The 19,740-nt window shown below is 34.0% G+C and overlaps 1 protein-coding gene across 2 annotated transcripts in view; it reads right to left on the bottom strand.

Annotated features, from left to right (window-relative positions):
• Positions 1 to 394: 394 nt before the first annotated feature.
• LOC149901546 (focadhesin) overlaps positions 395 to 19,740 on the bottom strand; it is a 43,449-nt gene continuing 24,103 nt past the window's right edge. The window contains exons 16-19 of one of the 2 annotated variants that reach the window (XM_090111190.1): positions 3,166 to 3,282; positions 2,372 to 2,564; positions 1,895 to 2,022; positions 395 to 537 (exon numbers count right to left, since the gene is read on the bottom strand). In XM_090111190.1, the coding sequence (XP_089967316.1) occupies positions 495 to 537; positions 1,895 to 2,022; positions 2,372 to 2,564; positions 3,166 to 3,282 (481 nt within the window). In that variant the 3' untranslated portion in view covers positions 395 to 494. Of the gene's footprint in view, positions 538 to 1,894; positions 2,023 to 2,371; positions 2,565 to 3,165; positions 3,283 to 19,740 lie in introns of those variants that run through there. The other variant, XM_090111191.1, reaches the window with a different exon arrangement.

Here is a 19,740-nt window from a genome sequence, read left to right as displayed (position 1 = left end):
TCATTCGCGAATAAAATGATGGATTCGGACGTGTTATTGATCACATTACTTGCAGAAAAGGTAGATGAAATAAAAAGAGTAGAGAAACGAAGAGACAAAACATTTTGGATTGAGGAAATTTACGTGCCACGCGAGCGCATGTGATCACTTCGATGCTCTTCGGGACTAAACTGTAGTTATTTGATTTTCAATTTTATTTTATTGAGGACAATGTTTGACAATGAGAAATGCGCTCCGCCATATCTGCGCCGGCCCTTAATGTATTCATTTTTCTTAATAGCGAAAAAACAATTTCGTTACATACTTATCTTATTTTTTTTTTTGTAAATAATGAATATGTATTTTGTATGTGTTGTAAATAAAACAATTTAAATATATTTCATTTTTTATTTCTTATAACACAGATCTCATAAACTTAACAATAACAAAGACTAGATATAGTTAATTATATTTTAATATTTAATACATGATTATTATATTGGCACTTTATAAATTCAATCTTCAAAGCTGGTTACTGTCGGCGAGAAGTGATGTTCTCTGAAAAAGAAATAGTAATTAGTAAAAAGAAACAAAAACAAATAAATACGATTATCATAGCTTAATCTAGTTAGGATAGCAAATTAGCTTGCATAGTATTTTGAATTTTCTAGTGTTTGATTTTACGCGAGTATTATACATTTAGAAATTAAAGACTTTTTAACGGATTTTAACGCGATTTATTCAGGAGACAGAGTCTCCTCGTGACCACGCTTGCTGTAAAGTGTTCGAAACGTCGGGAAAATAATATAATGAATAAATCGCGTTTAAAATCCGTTAAAAAGTCTTAAATTTCTAAATTAGCTTGCATTATGAATTATGAATTATAAACACACAATAGACTAGAAAATAAATGTTACCCTTTTTACTGTTAAATATATTTTTACACAATAATAGCAATTAATGTTAATTAACTCAGAGACGAACAGTTTAATGAAAATAGCAGAAGCAAAGAATACATTTAATATAATATATATCAATCAGTAAACACGAAGCGGTTTTTTAAAATGTATTATACGTAATACTAGCTTTCCGCCCGCGGCTTCGCCCGCTTTGTCTAAAACATAATAAATTATATACTAAAACCTTCCTCTTGAATCACTCTATCTATTAAAAAAAACCGCATCAAAATCCGTTGCGTAGTTTTAAAGATTTAAGCATACATAGGGACATAGGGACAGAGAAAGCGACTTTGTTTTATACTATGTAGTGATATGGATTATATACAAATGCCACAATAATTAAAAATAAATATTTAACTGCTATATAATGGTTAAAAGAAATAGAAAAAGCATTATCACAATGAAAACTCGTTACATGATTTCACAGTGACGCCGCTTACAAATCCTCCATGTTCCTCCTTGGATAGCAACATACAAATTATTATTCATTTATTTCAAATTATTATTTATTAATTCAAAATAAGTATAATAACATTTAAAATATATTTCATTACAAGTGTTCACATTATTGTCTGTATTTTTTTAAACTATACCGATTTTGGTGAAATTTCATTGCTTTTTGATTGATCAATAACAATGTATCAATTTTTAAATTTAACTCAACGTCAATCTCGAACGAAGTTAAATACAAAAATTATCAATTTAGACATATTTGTCCTCATGATTTACAACATATACATACACATCAATTGCAATTATTATCATTTATATAGCGCTACACGTTTTTGAAGAGAAACTTCTTTAGTGAGTAAAATTTCAAGGTCGCGTCATGGCAATACCGTCACGTCATGGAGTAAGGCGACGAATTTGGTATCTTTGAAACTTACGCAAGAAGTTTCACTTCTGCCACGTTGTGCCGAAACGCTCTTAACTAAAAAATATAAAAAAAAACTCACAATCGAGTCCAAATCTTATGCGCCACAAACTGTTCGCAGTGTCTCAGTGCTAACAGACTCCGCTGACACGCCCGCGCTGTGAGCGGGTCGCGGGTTGCGTCCCGGGTGTGACACAGCCATTCTAGCACCTGGAATATAAAAAAAATATTAATTTTTGTCAATGAGTAAAGAAAATTTAGCAATTTTAGTAAAAAAATATAGGATTTTTTTGTAATAATAGGGCAAAATTTTTTTTGTTTTAGCAGACATTACTGAACCGATTTTTGTAGTTTTTGTTTAAAATGTTGTTTTTACAAAATAAGATTTCTTGACTGACTTGAATGACTTTCTTTATCGGAATTTAGAAGCATCGATATATTTTTGAAATTAATCGGTTCAGTAGTATTTGCGTGAAAGAGTAACAAACACACACATACACACACACACGCACATCCTCACAAACTTTCGCATTTATAACATTAGTAGGATAGTAAATACCTGTAAACTACACTCCTTCCAGCCCTCCTTGCCCACTAGCACAGCCAAACCCGCGGGCAACAACGAGTATCGTTTCTCTCTATTACTTATAATACAAGTTGTATCCGGCTCGAAGGACCACACGCCACTGAAAGCGATGCTAGATAGCGCGAATATATCGCACAGGTATAGCTTGGAGGATTCGTCGTCTGTTCTGAAAAATAAATAAATAAATGAATATTTCAGGACAATTTACCACACGGAAATGGAATAGTTTTTTTTTTTTAAATAGACAGTGTTTTTATTTTAGTTAAATTATTATTAGTTAGCGTATGCGCGTAAAACAGTTTTTTTTACTATCATGTAGTACAAAGGGCACATCTTTCATACCGATCAGTAAACAAGAAATTATTAGAAACCACCAATTCGAATAATAAAAATGGATGACTTGAAATTATTATTAAATTATATAGAGACAAGTTACAGTATTAGTTCAGGATACATCGCCCATTTTTGCAAGTGATTACTATCAAGCTAATTTTCCGTGAGTAGCTTTATTTTGATGAGATGCCCAATAATTTCATGTACAAAACTCTCGATGGTGGTAGCTAACAGAGGTAACAAGGATAAAATGTTTTGATTTGACGGTTCTCAAATATTTATTACGCAATTTGTAGGACAATATGTCTGTTTAATTATATAAATATAAATTAAGTGAAAACAAAAAAATCAGCTGGTTACTAATAATTTATGATGACCTCGTTATCGATACACCTGAATATAATAAATAGTTACAAAATGAAATATGAACTCACTCATTAAAAGCGACTTGAGTGCGCGCCATCAGCTGCAAGTACCACTCTCTTGTTGAAGTGTCATCTTTCGCATCTCGAAGTGCCGGCCACATACAGTGTAGGGAATATTCTTGTTCACTATATAAAATTATATTCAATTTATTATTAAAATAGCTAAATAAATTATTATATTTTTTGAAGCGAAAAACGTGGGTTAGAATTTCACCTCATGATCGTTTTTTTTTTCATTAAAAAATTTAATACATATATCTATAAAGAATTTGGAAAAAAAAACTAAATATTAAATAAATTGTAACCAATGTAATATATTATGAGTAGTATGTCTTTTAATAATAAAAGCATAAAATATTTAACGAAATCTTTTGAAAATTTGTGGAAATAGATTTGATATATTTTATCCCGATCAAAAAAGAGTTTGTTTTTTCTATTGTACATACAATTTTACTTTACTTTTTTATTTAATATTAGCTTTTCGACAGCGGCTTCGTTCGCGAAGTCTAAGAAAAACATGCATAGTTCCCATTTCCGTGAGATTTCCGGGATAAAACCTACCCTATGTCCTTCCTCAGATCTTAAGATATCTCTGTACCAAATTTGAAGTAAATTCATGCAGTACTTTTTGAGATTAGCCCGGACATATATATACAGACAAATAGACAAAAATTCTAAAAACTATATTTTTGGCTTCGGTATCTATCGTAGATCACGCTCCAAGTATTCTTAAAAAATATTCAATGTACAGTTTTCACTTTCCTACGATTTTATTATATGTTAATTTAAATGAAACATATAAATCTAAAAAACAGTCCCATCACTATAATAATACAACTTATAATTTTTTCTTATTTGTCAAATTCTATAATCATCATCATCATCAATCAATACATATAATAAAATTGTAGAAAAGTGATGTCTGTACAATGAAAATATTTAAAAAAAAAATAGCAGGTGTTATTATTAAATCGATCCTGAACCCAAAACTGTAGTTAAAAAAATTTTTGTCTGTTTGTCTGTTTGTCGGTTTGTCTGTTTGTCTGTATGTTTGAACACGCTAATCTCAGAAACGGCTTATCCGATTTAGATGCGGTTTTCACTAATATATTGTGGTAAGCTTCATTTAACATTTAGTTTTATTTCATGTCAATCGGTTCATAAATAAAAAAGTTATGACCATTTAAGTAATCACAGCGAACATTTGCAAAGGCATTCTATAGATGAATTACTTTATTACGTAAATTATACGCTAAAGTTATTCCTTGACATGTCCAGATGATCATATCGAAAGTCCCCAAGCGTGGGGGGGGGGTGGTTATGCTGAGGGGGTAGTAGGGGGGGTCAAAGGACCTTTATTTAGATTTTTGCTCATAAGTCTAAAACCTGCACAAATAGCATTATGGTTACTTCTAGGTAAATTTTCTATATAAAAGGTCTTTGAAATTATGTCGTAGGTATTATATTTTTAACCCCCGACGCAAAAAGAGGGGTGTTATGTCCGCTATGTGTGTTTACATGTCTGTCTGTGCCACCGTAGCTCGCTAACGGGTAATACGAATTAGATGCGTTTTTTTTTTGTTACATTAGTAGTTTATTATATATAGGGGTAAGTGGGAATGAAAAAAACGAATGTTGTCGGTTATACCCAAGTGATATATCAAATGAAAATAGACGACATGTCAGAAACAATTAGTCAAATTTTATCAAAATCGGTTCATCCATTTATTTGATATAGGGGTAAAAGTGGGAATATATAAATAAATTTTATCAAATATACTCAATGACCTGACGTGAGAAGAATAATGAGGCATATTTAATCAAAATCGGTTCATCCATTTATTATAATATAGAGGGGTAAAAGTGGGAATGAAAAAAACGAATGTTGTCTGTTATACCCAAGTGATATATCAAATGAAAAAAGACGACCTGTCGGAAACAATAAGTCAAATTTTATCAAAATCGGTTCATCCATTTACTATAATATAGAGGGGTAAAAGTGGGAATGAAAAAAACGAATGCTGTCTGTTATACCCAAGTGATATATCAAATGAAAAAAGACGACCTGTCAGATACAATAAGTCAAATTTTATCAAAATCGGTTCATCCATTTATTTGATATAGGGGTTAAAGTGGGAATAAATAAATGAATTTTATCAAATATACTCAAGTGACGTATCTAATGAAAGACATGACGTGTAAAGTACAATAAGACATATTTTATCAAAATTGGTTCATCCATTTATTGGATATAGGTATAAAAGTGGGAATAAAAGTTGTCAAATATACCCAAGTGGTATATCAAATGAAAGGGCATGACCTGACGTGAGAAGTATAATGAGGCATATTTAATCAAAATCGGTTCATCCATTTATTATAATATAGAGGGGTAAAAGTGGGAATGAAAAAAACGAATGTTGTCTGTTATACCCAAGTGATATATCAAATGAAAAAAGACGACCTGTCGGAAACAATTAAGTAGTCCAATTTTATCAAAATCGAGAATCTAATGAAAGACATGACGTGTAAAGTACAATAAGACATTTTATCAAAATTGGTTCATCCATTTATTGGATATAGGTATAAAAGTAGGAATAAAAGTTGTCAAATAATATACCCAAGTGGCATATCAAATGAAAGGGCATGACCTGACGTGAGAAGTATAATGAGGCATATTTAATCAAAATCGGTTCATCCATTTATTGATTTATAGCGGTAAAAGTGGGAATGAATAATCGAATGTGGTCAAATAATATACTCAAGCGGCATATCAAATGACGTGTGAATTACAATTAGTCATGTTTTATCAAAATCGGTTAATCTGTTTATTACATATAGGGCACCTTAGGGGTGATAGTGGGGATAAATAATCCAAATGGAGTACCAAACGAAAGGATACATGTACATATATAGGTATGATTAGACATGGTTAAGATCAAAATCGATTCTGCCATTTACTAGGGGTGAAAGGGAAAAGTTGAAAGTCTGTGAAAGTAGAAGGATATGGGAGCGGGAGGATAGCCACATCCTGGAAATTTTGAACTCTTCTGTACCTAAGTTTTATAGCTCAGTTTAGTAATAAATTTTACTAACAGTTCTTTTGTGTTATTATTTATTTTATTTCTTAACTGTTACATAATAATCTGTAAGTACCTACTTATAATTTAGTTGTATATGATAGTACGTGTTTCAAGACGTGTTTACTCAATAATTGTGTGTTAAGTAGTAACTACTATGCAGTCACTATTCCACGCGGACGAAGTCGCGGGCACAGCTAGTGGATAATAAAAGTTTTGTATCTGCGAATATAAGTTGCAGTGATAATTAATAAATTTGTATTAACATACGTAAAATGATTCCCATCGTTTCATTGAATCTAAATCTAGAGTTTTCTAATTATCGATATTAAACACAATCTGAATACATCGACAAGATTCAAATGTTGACAAGATGACAAGATAAATATTAAACTTTATACTTTTATGCATGATTTAATGATCAGTATTCACTATTTGGCAGTGCTAAGTATACCGTTTGGTATATATTGCACTACATAATAGTGAATAGTCGCTATTTAAGTTTCAGACAATGAAAAGCCGTGCCCTGTAGAGGATCTTCGAGGATATGAATAAAATAATAATAAATACATAAATAAATATATTATTATTTTTTTTTTAAATTATTATTATGTCTCTCTCCATAATACACGGGTACCACCAAAAGGAAGATACCCGGTCCTTTGGAAGGCTTACGTGGGGACACAGGTCCAACACGCAGAGGCCCTTTAGAGAATTTAATGTGTTGTGGGACACCAGCCGCAGCCTGCCCATGACTGCACTATAGAGATACAGCCCTGGGCAGTCCGCGGCCAATGTAGGACTATTGCAGAAAAAATGGAAATGAATAAATCTGGGTTATGGAAGGGGGTGTTAGATGGACTGGTATATTGGGTCTATGGGGACTATGGACGTCTGCCTTTTCAATATTAAAAATTGAAAATTATGGCAGACGGTGACTCGCCAGTTCGGTCGATGGGCTCCCAAAAAGGTTACCGATAATGGCAACAAGGGGGCAACATCAGCTGAACGGCTAGGGGTGTAGAGAGGTGCGGCACCGGTTTCACCATCGCGGGCCCGCGGGCCCGGAGCGGGTTTCCCCGCTATTACACCATTAGACACTTCCACCCCCGAGCATATAGCTCTGGCGGCTCCACTCTGGACGGCCAACAAAGGCAAGCCAGAGGTGGGAGATCCTGAACCTCGTCATTGTTCACTCCGAACTGCCACCGGGACAGTCCAGAGGTGAGGACAGGGGCCTCCCCCGGGAGCGCTCGGTTCCCGCGGGGTCGCTACTCCCCGACACCTCGCCACAAGGTGCCCTGCGGGGTGACTGACTGCACGGTTGGGATATCTATTGTAGATATGCCATCCGGGGGCGATGGGGTCGTCACATCCCTACGCCTTGACATCCCTACGCCTTTATTATTATTATTATTATCGACAGGCGATCAAAAACCGACTAAAATTTATGGAACATTTTGGTCGGTTTTTGACCTCGATGCGATCAAAGCCAACTAAATGATTGTGACAAAAAAAGTCTAATTTTAGTCTAAAAACAATCGAAAATAATTTTATTATAACATTAAAAATAGTCTGAAATTGGTCTGATTTGGGAATAATACGGGCTAAAACAGATTAAATTCTTATGTAAAATAGATTCACATAATAAAATTAAATTGAATGAAAAATATTAAAAATTTTCATTTATCCTTAAAACAGATTAAATTTTTTGACCCGGGTTCATTTGGGTTATCCATTACTTGAAAATAATGAGGAAAATAAATATACTATTCAGCGGTTGGGTATTGGGCTTAATAACTACTGATAAAAATTCAGAATAACAAAGCGAGTGTTAAAAATATGTCACAGTACATAAAATGGGCTCATTAATCAATCTGCCTGCGTTCACGCGAACGCTTACGACAATTTTTAGTCATAAAGTCAGTTCGTTAATTTATGCACATATCTGTTTTGTCTAATACGGAGATTCACATTTAGAAGTTACTCAAGACACTTTTGTTGAGGTAGGTTATTTTTTTTTGTTGCTATTGCTATAAACACGAAACAGGTTTCAGTGTTGTTTGATCAGATTGAATTTCGACTAATTATCCTTGTATTTTCTAGATGGACGAAAGCCGAAAATATTACATGGTAAAATTTATTTAACCAATCAAGAACATGGGGAGTAGTGAAGTCCATTGCATTCCGGCGACCTGGATTATTGAGGAAGATAAGGGGAGTCAAATAGTCTTGGTGGCCTATCCTGATGAACCATGGGAACTCACTAGAGAACGGGCCAAAAACTACGAGAATCGTGGGAAAAACTGGACCGTTTGCTTGGCAAAGATCGTGTACATCACAGGTGAGTTTTTTTTTCACAGATAACCGTTTTACTTAAGCCCGCATGGAGAAATATATATGTCAAAAATATATGTCGCATATATAATATATATGCCGCATATATTTACGCAAAAAAAAAATATGTCAACATATATTTTTCACATAGATGCTGACATATATGCAGAGATACATGCTTACATATATGTAGACATATATGTAAGCATACACTGAAAAAAAATTTCTAAGTTTGAGAATTTTTTTACTAAAATCAAGAAAGTCAAATTGTTCAAAATTATTTTCTTGATTCAAGTAAAATTATTTTCTGTGTATTTCTAGACATATATATTGCATTTATATGCGCGCATATATGTAAACATATATGTGAACATATATCTACGCATATATGTGAACATATATGCGGACATATATTTAGCGCAAAAAAAATATATGTGAAAATGTATATTTGCATATATTTTTCGCATATATATTTTTCCATGCGGGAAGAAGTTTCACACACTGAAAACAAAACTTCTTATAAAAATTTATATTCTTGACAAAATAATGTAAATTTCTGGATATTTTCAACAAACTAAGGTAAAAGCATCAGTAGATGACCACTTAAGGAGACAGAATATTCTTTTTAAATGTTTGACTTTAATTATCATATGAATTCAGTAAGTTTCTTTTTTTGGAAACCCTGTGAAATGTGTTTTAACATATAAACAAGCATTTCACCACGTACAATGGTCGAATATACTTAAAAAAAATTAAAAAAGTTCTTATATTAGAAATTTAGTAGTTGACCATCTAAAAACTAGAAGATGACCATATTTTGCATCAGTAAATGACCACTCAGATGCTACAATTTTAATTGGGTTATTTGTTAAATAAGAAGCAAAATAAGATGAAAAGAAAACGTTTTATTTGAAATATAATAATAATTAGGCCTTTTTAAGCCTATAACTAATTTAAATAAAAAAACGACGTGTGGCACTCGGGGACTTGACTAAAAATTGTTTTTTTGTAATAGACCATAGCCATAAATTCGTACCATAAAGTTAGTCAACTACTGAATAAAATCAATCTATTGTTAAAGTAAATAAAATAGTTTATTTTAATTAATTATTATATGCAGTATATTTAAAAGATACAGAACTTAATCAAAAGTTGACCACCATGGTCAATTACTAGAAAATCATAGTCAAACGGTAATTCGGTAATGGACCACCATGGTCAATTACTAGAAAAACACAGACAAACGGAATCAGTATTGGACCACCCCCACATCTCAATTTTGTCAACAAATCTTTAAATTTTAATTACTCTGTCATTTAAATAAACCATAAACGAATAAGAAACGAAAAACACTTACCGTCAACAAGATGACAAAATTCCTAGTATTTAGCTTCAAACTTTTTCAATCTCTACGAATATTATTACAAAAAACGAATTTATTGATTTTATGGTCCGTCACTCAACAAACAACTTGCAACCATTTACTATATTTGACAGATATGGATGCGCAATTTTCGCGCCTATTTGACCAGATAGCAGCTCTAACTACTTATTAACGAATGAGTTTTTAAAATTGCCGCGAATTCTTATTATAACGGTTTATGTGCATTAGCGGTCAACTACAGGTACATGGTCAACTACTAGTGACTTTACCCCTACTTCCTGTCTGAAGAATTGGTCGAATAGATTTAAATAATTTTGCTTTAAATCATGTAAAACTACTTGTTTGTCTGCTTAGAATGGTATATTAATAAAAAAAGATATTTGTATTTTTTTGTGAAGAAAATAATTTATACAATCGTATATTTTATCATATTTCATATTATCATATTTTTGAGTCAAGGAATTCTGTTTCGCGCATACAAATGTTCAGCTATTGTTACAAAATAAAAATTAGAAAAACGGTTGACCCTAAAGGCCACCCCTGCAAATTTCCGCTAATTCCATACTTAAGTGCTCAAAATTACACTTATTATGATTTTGAGCTCTCCGAACTCAAAAATCTTTTAGAAATTTAAGAAAACACTATTTTTTGAATTTTCAAACTGCAATAACCTTTGAATGATTTAACTGATTTTTAAGGAGGTGGCGAATTCGACGCAGTTTTTCAGGCTTTATAAAGAATTTTTAAGTTCGAATTTTCGAAAAACGAGGTAAAGCCAATTATTTCCCGATTTTCGAAAATTTTTAATTTTTTTAGCGCGAAGTTAAAAAAAAATAATAGTAGAATAATATTGACGAGGACATAAACGAGCGAAACTAATTGTGCGCGTCATTGACTGACGTGATATCTATAATCGATAATTCAATGGCTACTCAAAAATAAAGTGTTGAGCTACTATACTGACTACTTAGCACAAATGGAATAGTAAGGTCACACTTGCGACGAGCCAATTTTCAATCCCTACTCTACTGAAGCTATATAAATGAGCTATAAGAGTTAATGGAGTCTTTAACGTGTCGAGCAGAAGTTTGTACCAAGGCAATCCCAATACCTAGGAACGGAAGTTTAAACCTTAGCTCTCCTTGAATGACAATGATATTTTTGTTTCAGATTTCTACGAAAGTGTGACTCGTTGTGTCAATCAACGCGAGCATGGTTTAGGAGAATTTAGTGGCTTTAAAGTAATCACCACCGAAGTTGGAAGTCCTTATTGTTCTTATTTAACAGAATACCAAAAATGGCTTGATAGACTTTCGACTGTGGCTGATTCAGATTGTTCGATGGAGAATGCAATGGAAGAAGATCGAAAGGTACAATCTGATTCATCGGAAAGTTTAGCTGTTGTAGCTAGTGACGATGACACTCCTTGTGATTTATCTATGCGCTCTTCAAAGAGTCGCTCCATCAGCGAAACCGAAAACTTCACACAAGGAGTTTGTTACCCTGAGGTGATCATCACAGAAGCCGGAAGTTCTGATTCCCCCTCATCGTCCAATGCGCGGCAATTCTGCGGGATAAACGAGAGCAACAATTTTTGGTCGGGCTTCGAAAAGAGGTTCCTTAATGTTGTGAAATTACAACATAAAGCATCGAGTTTTAATATCAATCAAGCCACCGAAGATGGTGCCGACGGTGAAGTTTCTCGTGACCGGTGTATAAACTCCTCAGAGGTGGACGAACAGTTGGCAGGTTCAAGCTTATTGAAGGGTGCACTTATCAAACCCAGAGGTAACGACACAAGATGGACATTGAAGCATCGCGAATACTTACCAGGACTCGTCGAGCTTTGGCCCAATACTGGTGTATACATTATGCACTCAGAACTCAACAACTGCTTGAAATGGTCAAAGAAGTGTACCCAGTTGACAAGACTCCTAACGAAACATGTTTTCACAGAGTCTGCCTTGAGAAAATGCCAGTACGTTAATATCGTACGGGGTAATCAAACTCTCCGATTAGACGCTGGCGCGATCACTGCCATCGTCAATTTCGTCCTAAAATATGGGTTGAATCATAATTGGCGTCCATCGAGTGATAGATCTATTAAAAGTGCCATGCGGTATGAGTTGATGTTGGCTAAAAAAAAGAGGTCAACGGTACGATGTTTCCATTTTCGGTAAATGGCATTATGTATATTAGGATGAACTACTTACAGTTGCTACATTTTTAGACACTAGATGGCCATCATAGTATACATGACCTCTTTTGAGTAGTGTTGTCTTCGATCATGAAGTGAGTTCGTGCAATTATCATTTATCATTACGACGCATTTAATCGTAGAATCTAAGGATAATTTTAGTTAATAAGCGTAAGATAAATTAAAAATCGTTTGTTTCTACATTATGTTACCATTTCGATTATTATTAATAAGCTTAATGTAATTTCTTTTATAATTTTTTATCCTTTTATAAAAATAATATGCAAATAGCAGTTTTTACTTACAACACTATACCAAACTACGTTACTATATACAAACCACTCTCACAAAAATCTTTCACAAGGTTAGTGCGAGATTAATCGTAAATTTGATAGTTCCTAGCGTAATTTTTGGCATAATTATGTACATAATGAATCTCATAGATAAATTAGCGGATATTCGTACGATATGCCGTTTGATAGCGCAATATGTGACACGTGCCCAGTTTGTTATTCAGATGACCTCGACATATACAGTTTAATCAACTCACAAAGTGTTTTAATAGCGGTGTATTTATCTATATTGTTTTGACTACATAATCGAAAGCCGTTTGTGCTTTATGTCACAATTCATAAAACTGTTTCTATCCTTTTCTTGTCAATCAATACATATAATAAAATTCTAGAAAAGTGGTGTCTGTACAATGAAAATATGTAAAAAAAAATTAGCAGGGGTTATTACTAAATCGATCCCAAACCCAAAACTGTCGTTAAAATTTTTTTGTCTGTTTGTCCGTTTGTCTGTTTGTCTGTATGTTTGAACACGCTAATCTCAGAAACGGCTTATCCGATTTAAATGCGGTTTTCATTAATATATTGTGGTAATCTTCATTTAACATTTAGTGTTTATTTCATGTCAATCGGTTTATAAATAAAAAAGTTATGACCATTTAAGTATTCACGGCGAACATTTGCTAAGGCATTCTATGGTACACTATTATACAGTGTACGATAAAACGTAAGTTAACTGTTATACGCTACAGTTATTTCTATAAAATGTCCAGGTGATCATATCGAAAGTCCCCAAGGGTGGGGTGGGGGTGGGGGCAGAGGCGGCTCGTGACAAAATTTTATGGGTGTTCACTTGAAATAAAACACTGAAAATACATGGTGTAAAGCAGTACAATTTATCAAAAAAATTACTTATAAAGAAAATGCATACGTGATACGTCTTTCTTTTTGGTGTGCAAAAATATCTATAACTTAAAGCGACAAGACCGATAGACGCCAATTGCAGTTCATTCAACAAATGGTACCGAGATTGTGAATGTTTTTTCATCTTGATTGAAAGATGAGCTAAGTCGTCAACGCCCGTTTCAGTCCAAACTCCAAGCACTCTCACCTCCGCGGGCCGCGCCCGCTTTAAATAAAAGACACGGAAAACAAAATAGTTTGTTGCTTTCATCACAACCACACAACCACGGTGTTTTCACATATTGTTCAGATTTAAACACACGCGTATATGTTTTCGTTTTTGTCGTACATTTTTGCGTAAGATCAAGTTCAGGCCGTGGCGGTCCCTTAGCTTTACATTCAAGCCGAATTTGTAACGTTTTATCACACTTTTTAATGAACGCCACATTATAATTATTGTTCATTTTAACACTCACAAGTAATACTGATAACTACAGGCTATTTCAACACGTATTTTATAATTTTAATTAGAAAATTGCATGAATCGCGCGCGTGCATTGAAGTTGACTCGAGTGTTTGTTTATATTATAGAAGTGGCAACTGGCAACCTCGCGCGCAATCGCTGTCCTGCCGGGCGGTAAAAACGAACCGGCAACGTTTGCGGGTGCGGCGCTCCGAACTTTGCTACTTTTCCATAGAAAATCTTTTGTTTCACGCGCAGGGCTCTGGCAAAACCCTCTCTTTCACTCCTATTGGATTTCGTATTAGGAAATGTACTAAATCTTTTTTCATTGGAGCGCAATCGTGAGCGCTCCGCTTCGCGCGTTACATAATACAGTAGGTATTATACAGGTGTATGGGACACAGACATGTATATATAAGTAGACAACGCAAGTACCGCGATCTGTATGAAAACCAAGCGTGTCATATTTTTTGTACTGACCTTGACGCGTTATGACGTCACGAGCGCTTTTTAGTGATGTTAATTTCATTTTACGCTAAATCGATTAGGCCGCCACTCGCGCGGCGATTCTAGTATCGTCCTATCCCATCGAAGTAAATCGAAAGAAATCATATCAAACTAGATCTATGTCTAAGAGGTAGTCAAATAAATGAATCGTAATCGATTACTAAATCGATTCAAGACAGAAAAATGATAATTACCATAGACAGAGGGATGATAAAATAAAGTTATAAACCTTTTAATATTCTAACAAGTAAACTAATGTGTTTTAGCTTTTTCTTACATATGCCCATTGAGTTACCATGTACTACGTAGTACGTACTAGAGAGGCCATCGAAAGAAAGTAATGAAACTGTCAATCAATCAATCTTTATGTCCCGTTGCATCGATCCATTTTCCTTTTATGTTCGGGTTACTTGGAAAACTGAAAAAACAAACATAGTCTAAGCAATAAGGAGTTTTCTTAAAAAACTCCCAAGATGACACTTTAACTAATGGCGTCCATGTCATAATATTTATTTTTAGTACCTTTGTATTAAAATACTTAAAAGTTCTAGGTCAAGTCGTATTAAATGACAAAAAAAATCTATGCCTTTTTTTCTGAAAAATTGCTCCTTCAAATTATCATTTATCTGTTCGATTATAAAATCGATTAGAATCGAGAACTGTTGCATCAAATGAACATCACTAACCACAAAATTGGACAGAAAAATGAGAACAGAAAAATGAGAAGACGCTATTCATTGCTTGTTATCATACGACGCGATCTTTACCGTGCCAAGTAAAAGCCGCAATGTATTCCGAATCATTTCGTATGATTTGGTATCCGTGTTTGTCACGATCGTTTTCCACAGATATTCTTTATTTGATTTTAAAATAAATAGTGCATATTCTGATTAGAAAATTACTTACCGGTGGAAGGAAACATCTCTGCTAACTCGGCCACTCACAGCTGTGGAGTTTCTACAGTTTATAACGGCGTAATTCGGCATTTTACTTTATTCAGCTTCACGTCTTTCCTTGGCGAACTGCAAGCGCGGACTGAGTGTAGGCCAGCGTCAAGTAAGTTTCATAATCGTAGTTTGGACACGGGAAGTACATACACTCGCTTAGTCTATCTTGATATATGTCCGTGGTATGGGATGATGGAATGATGGATATATTCATTGGTATTAACAGTAGTTTTAAAGATTACGATTGATTTTAAATAGTAATAATTAATGTTAATAATTAAATTAAGGAGTATGATTTTATTATAATTATTTATGGGAGTTCACTGCACCAGCGCTCCTTAGGGCGAGCCGCCTCTGGGTGGGGGGGTAAGCTGAGGTAGTAGGGGGGGAGGGGTCAAATTAAAATTATGCTTATTTTTAGGTAAATTTTATACATAAAATGTCCTTTAAATTATGTCGTATTATAATATTTTTAGTGTCCCTTCGTCCAGCATACTCACCATGGTGAGTATTACAATCCTGATATTTCATGAATGTCAAAAAACTGTTCTGAAATAGTGCTAAATAGTGCCCAAAGGAAAAAAATAGTGCTCTTGTACTTGCGAAGTTATAGCCATAGTTCGATGAGTATGCTGGACGAAGGTTTCGCCCAGCATACTCACCTCCGTCCGGAGAATCTGTATACGCTTCAAACATAATTCATACTTCAAAAAATAGTTCCCAAATAGTGCCAAACGGTGCCCAAAAAGAAAAAACAGTGCTCGAATAACTTCGGAGTTATAGGCTTCGTTCAGTGAGTATGCTGGGCGTAGGTTCTACGCCCAGCATACTCACCTCAGTGCGCGAATATCGAACGAGCTATAGGTATAATTTACGTCTCAAAAAATTGTGCTTGAAATAGTGCCCAATATCAGTCCAATTTTTGCTTGACTTTTGACTTAGAAAACCATTAAATTTTAATGTAAACTTCTACATACTAACGTAAAATGGGGTACAGTCGTCGACACATGTTTTTGGACAAAAATATTAAACTTTCTAATTGTAGACTTCATGTTATTGGAAATAATTATGGTATTTTCTCACATGTCAAAAACTTTCGATTAAATGCATTATTATATATTTTATAAATAATAATAAATGAATGAAACTTTAAGCGTAAATGAAGTCTATTACCACAGACTACTATTACTTCATTGCATTGTGTGTTTGTCTGAATAAAAACCAGTAGAATTGGAGGATAAAACCAGGCCTCCGCAGAAGTAGGTATATAAATAGGTATTTGAGATCCAATTAGATAAACAAACAAGTTACATTACGTTATTATGTGTGTACCTACCTACATCAAACCTTTAAAAAAGTAACTAAGTAGGTACTCATTTTTAAAACTTCTTAAGCATGTCCTTAATTTTAAGTGTACAGTGTCATATTCAACGAAAAAATGAACGTGTTTTTTGTAAAAAACAACTCGCTTGCTACCTAGTTTTACAGTGCAATTAATGAATGAGTGTAAAATCAATTTAGTTAAATGCCACTATTATAAATTGAAATATACTTACTGATTTGGGTGCAGCTCCTATATTGATTACGTACTAGATACACAATTTTATATAGGTAAATAATGACATCACCAACACATTGTTTGGTTTTGCAACCCACTATGTAGTCAAACTCAAAAGCCGGCGTTATTATAATGATGTGCGACGAAGTAAACAAACAAAGAAACTGAGAAGCGCTTGTTCGTTTCGATTGCTTTGTGACACAAAATGGACCCTTATCACCTTCAAAATACAGATCAGTCTTGTCTAATAATCGTAAGATGTTAGGGCAGCGCCATCTAGTATTTAAACATAAACATATTCATTTGCGTCGCGGGCGCCGCGCGTCGTAAGCCCCATACCTATTGACCGTACGTGCATCCATTACTGCCACACTATATTGAACTTTATCACATGAGGAATACAGGTGAATTCCGTAAACGTTGTGGTACCGTCCTTGATCCGGAAAATGATTATTTTGAATAATTTTGTCAGTTGTAATGTAAGCATTAATAACAGCAACTTTATTTTTCATGCATGATTTACTTCATTTGATATCTTAATCCTTCAAGCGCCGTGATCTAGACAAAATATATAAAATCATTGTTCCTAGCTACCGGGGTCCCATGCGACGCGCGAAGGCTTAATCATATTATTATAAAGTATTATTAAAATAATGTGTAATTAATAATATTGCGATTCTAAAGTAAATACTCCCTTACATAGACAATTAATAATTTACACAAGACAAAAATTGTTAGAAAGAAAGTTAATAATATTGTATTCGACTGTACTCAATGTAATGTATGTAGAAGTTTACAATCAAATTTAATGGTTTTCTAGGTCAAAAGTCAAGCAAAAATTGGACTGATATTGGGCACTATTTCAAGCACAATTTTTTGAGACGTAAATTGTACCTATAGCTCGTTCGATATTCGCGCACTGAGGTGAGTATGCTGGGCGTAGAACCTACGCCCAGCATACTCACTGAACGAAGCCTGTAACTCCGAAGTTATTCGAGCACTGTTTTTTCTTTTTGGGCACCGTTTGGCACTATTTGGGAACTATTTTTTGAAGTATGAATTATGTTTGAAGCGTATACAGATTCTCCGGACGGAGGTGAGTATGCTGGGCGAAACCTTCGTCCAGCATACTCATCGAACTATGGCTATAACTTCGCAAGTACAAGAGCACTATTTTTTTCCTTTGGGCACTATTTAGCACTATTTCAGAACAGTTTTTTGACATTCATGAAATATCAGGATTGTAATACTCACCATGGTGAGTATGCTGGACGAAGGGACACTATTTTTAACCCCCGACGCAAAAAGATGGGTGATAAGTGTTTGACCGCTATGTGTGTCTGTGTGTGTATCTGTTTGTGCCACCGTAGCTCGCTAGCAGGTAATTAGATGCGGTTTTTTTGTTAGGCAGCATATTTTCCGACGCTGGTTCTTAGATAAACTATATCAAAATAGGTTAATCCATTTATTATACCTAGGTATACATATAGAGGTAAAAGTAGGAATGAAAATAACTAAAGTTATCGAATATACTTTAGTGATATATTAAATGAAAGCGAACGACCTATCAGTAACAATAAGTCAAATTTTATCAAAATCGGTTCATCCATTTATTTGATATACGATATAAAAGTTTTAGGTAATAAAAAAATGAATTTTGACTCAAGTGACATATGAAATGAAAGTGCATGACGTGTAAAGTATAATTGGACATATTTAATCAAAATCGGTTCATCCATTTACTATACCTATATATTGGTAAAAGTTGGAATGAAAGAAACGATTGTTGTCAAGTATACCTAAGTGACATATCAAATGAAAGTGCATAACGGGTGAAGTACAGTTATAGTTCTATTTTTATCCAAATCGGTTTTTCCATTTATTAGATTACAGCACAGATTACAGCGGTAAAAGTGGGAATGAACAATAATCGAATGTGGTCAAATAATATCTCAAGCGGCATATCAAAATATGAAAGAGCAACGTGTGAATTACAATTACTTAGTAATGTTTTATCGAAATCGGTTCATCCGTTTATTACACTTTAGGGGTGACAGTGGTTAGGTAAATAAACCAAATGGAGCATCAAACGACAGGATATGTCGTGTACATATAGGTACAATTAGATAATATGGTTTACATCAAAATCGGTTCTGCCATTTACTACACTAGGGATGGAAAGGTTGAAAGTCTGTGAAAGAAGAGGGGGATATGGAAGCGAGAGGATAGCCACACCCTGGAAATTTTGAATTCTACTCAAAGCCACATAGGCCTGGCGCGGCGCTTGGCAATTTTTTTCTTAAATATACCACTTCTTTTGCCACTGTGGTCCATTACAATTTGTGCACGGTTACGGCACAACTTAAAAGGTGTCAAGGAGCAACAAACTTATAGATATCAATATGATGTAGGAATGTATTATGGAGGTAAAGGTAGGTCTCGCTCACTTGAAAATATTACATGAAAATAAGAAACCGAAGTTTAAAAATTAAAAAAAAAACCCAACGCAATGAAAGAAAAGGAATAAATAATTTTACAAACTTCCCGACGATCTTTAAAATTATGATAATATGATAATGATGGTATGGCAGCCCCGACGACTTTGTTTTTTTTATTTTTATAAATATTTAAAATGGTATTTATTTTTAAAGATCTTCGGGAAGTTTGTGAAATTATTTATTCCTTTTTCTATGCACTTTTCTTCGTTGCGTTGGGTTTTTTTTTTTAATTTAATTTTTATTGCACAGTCTAAACGGTTTAGTTACTACAGGCGCGAGACAGGAAAGATGAGCGCTGAGACAAACGTCAAAACGCAAAGGAATAGAAGGAATCCGCTACGATACTAATTGTCATAAGCGTATGATGTGTTTTGCACAATTTTATGAAATTGCGACTGGATGAAAATTTTGTTCGTGATCGTC

The sequence above is a fragment of the Colias eurytheme genome, chromosome 16 (assembly GCF_061535395.1).
Source record: "Colias eurytheme isolate Ceu_HAF_F1 chromosome 16, ilColEury1 Martin Lab GWU primary, whole genome shotgun sequence".
Lineage (NCBI taxonomy): Eukaryota > Metazoa > Arthropoda > Insecta > Lepidoptera > Pieridae > Colias > Colias eurytheme.
Note: the sequence above shows the minus strand (reverse complement) of the source record. Positions and strands in the feature narration are given on the sequence as shown.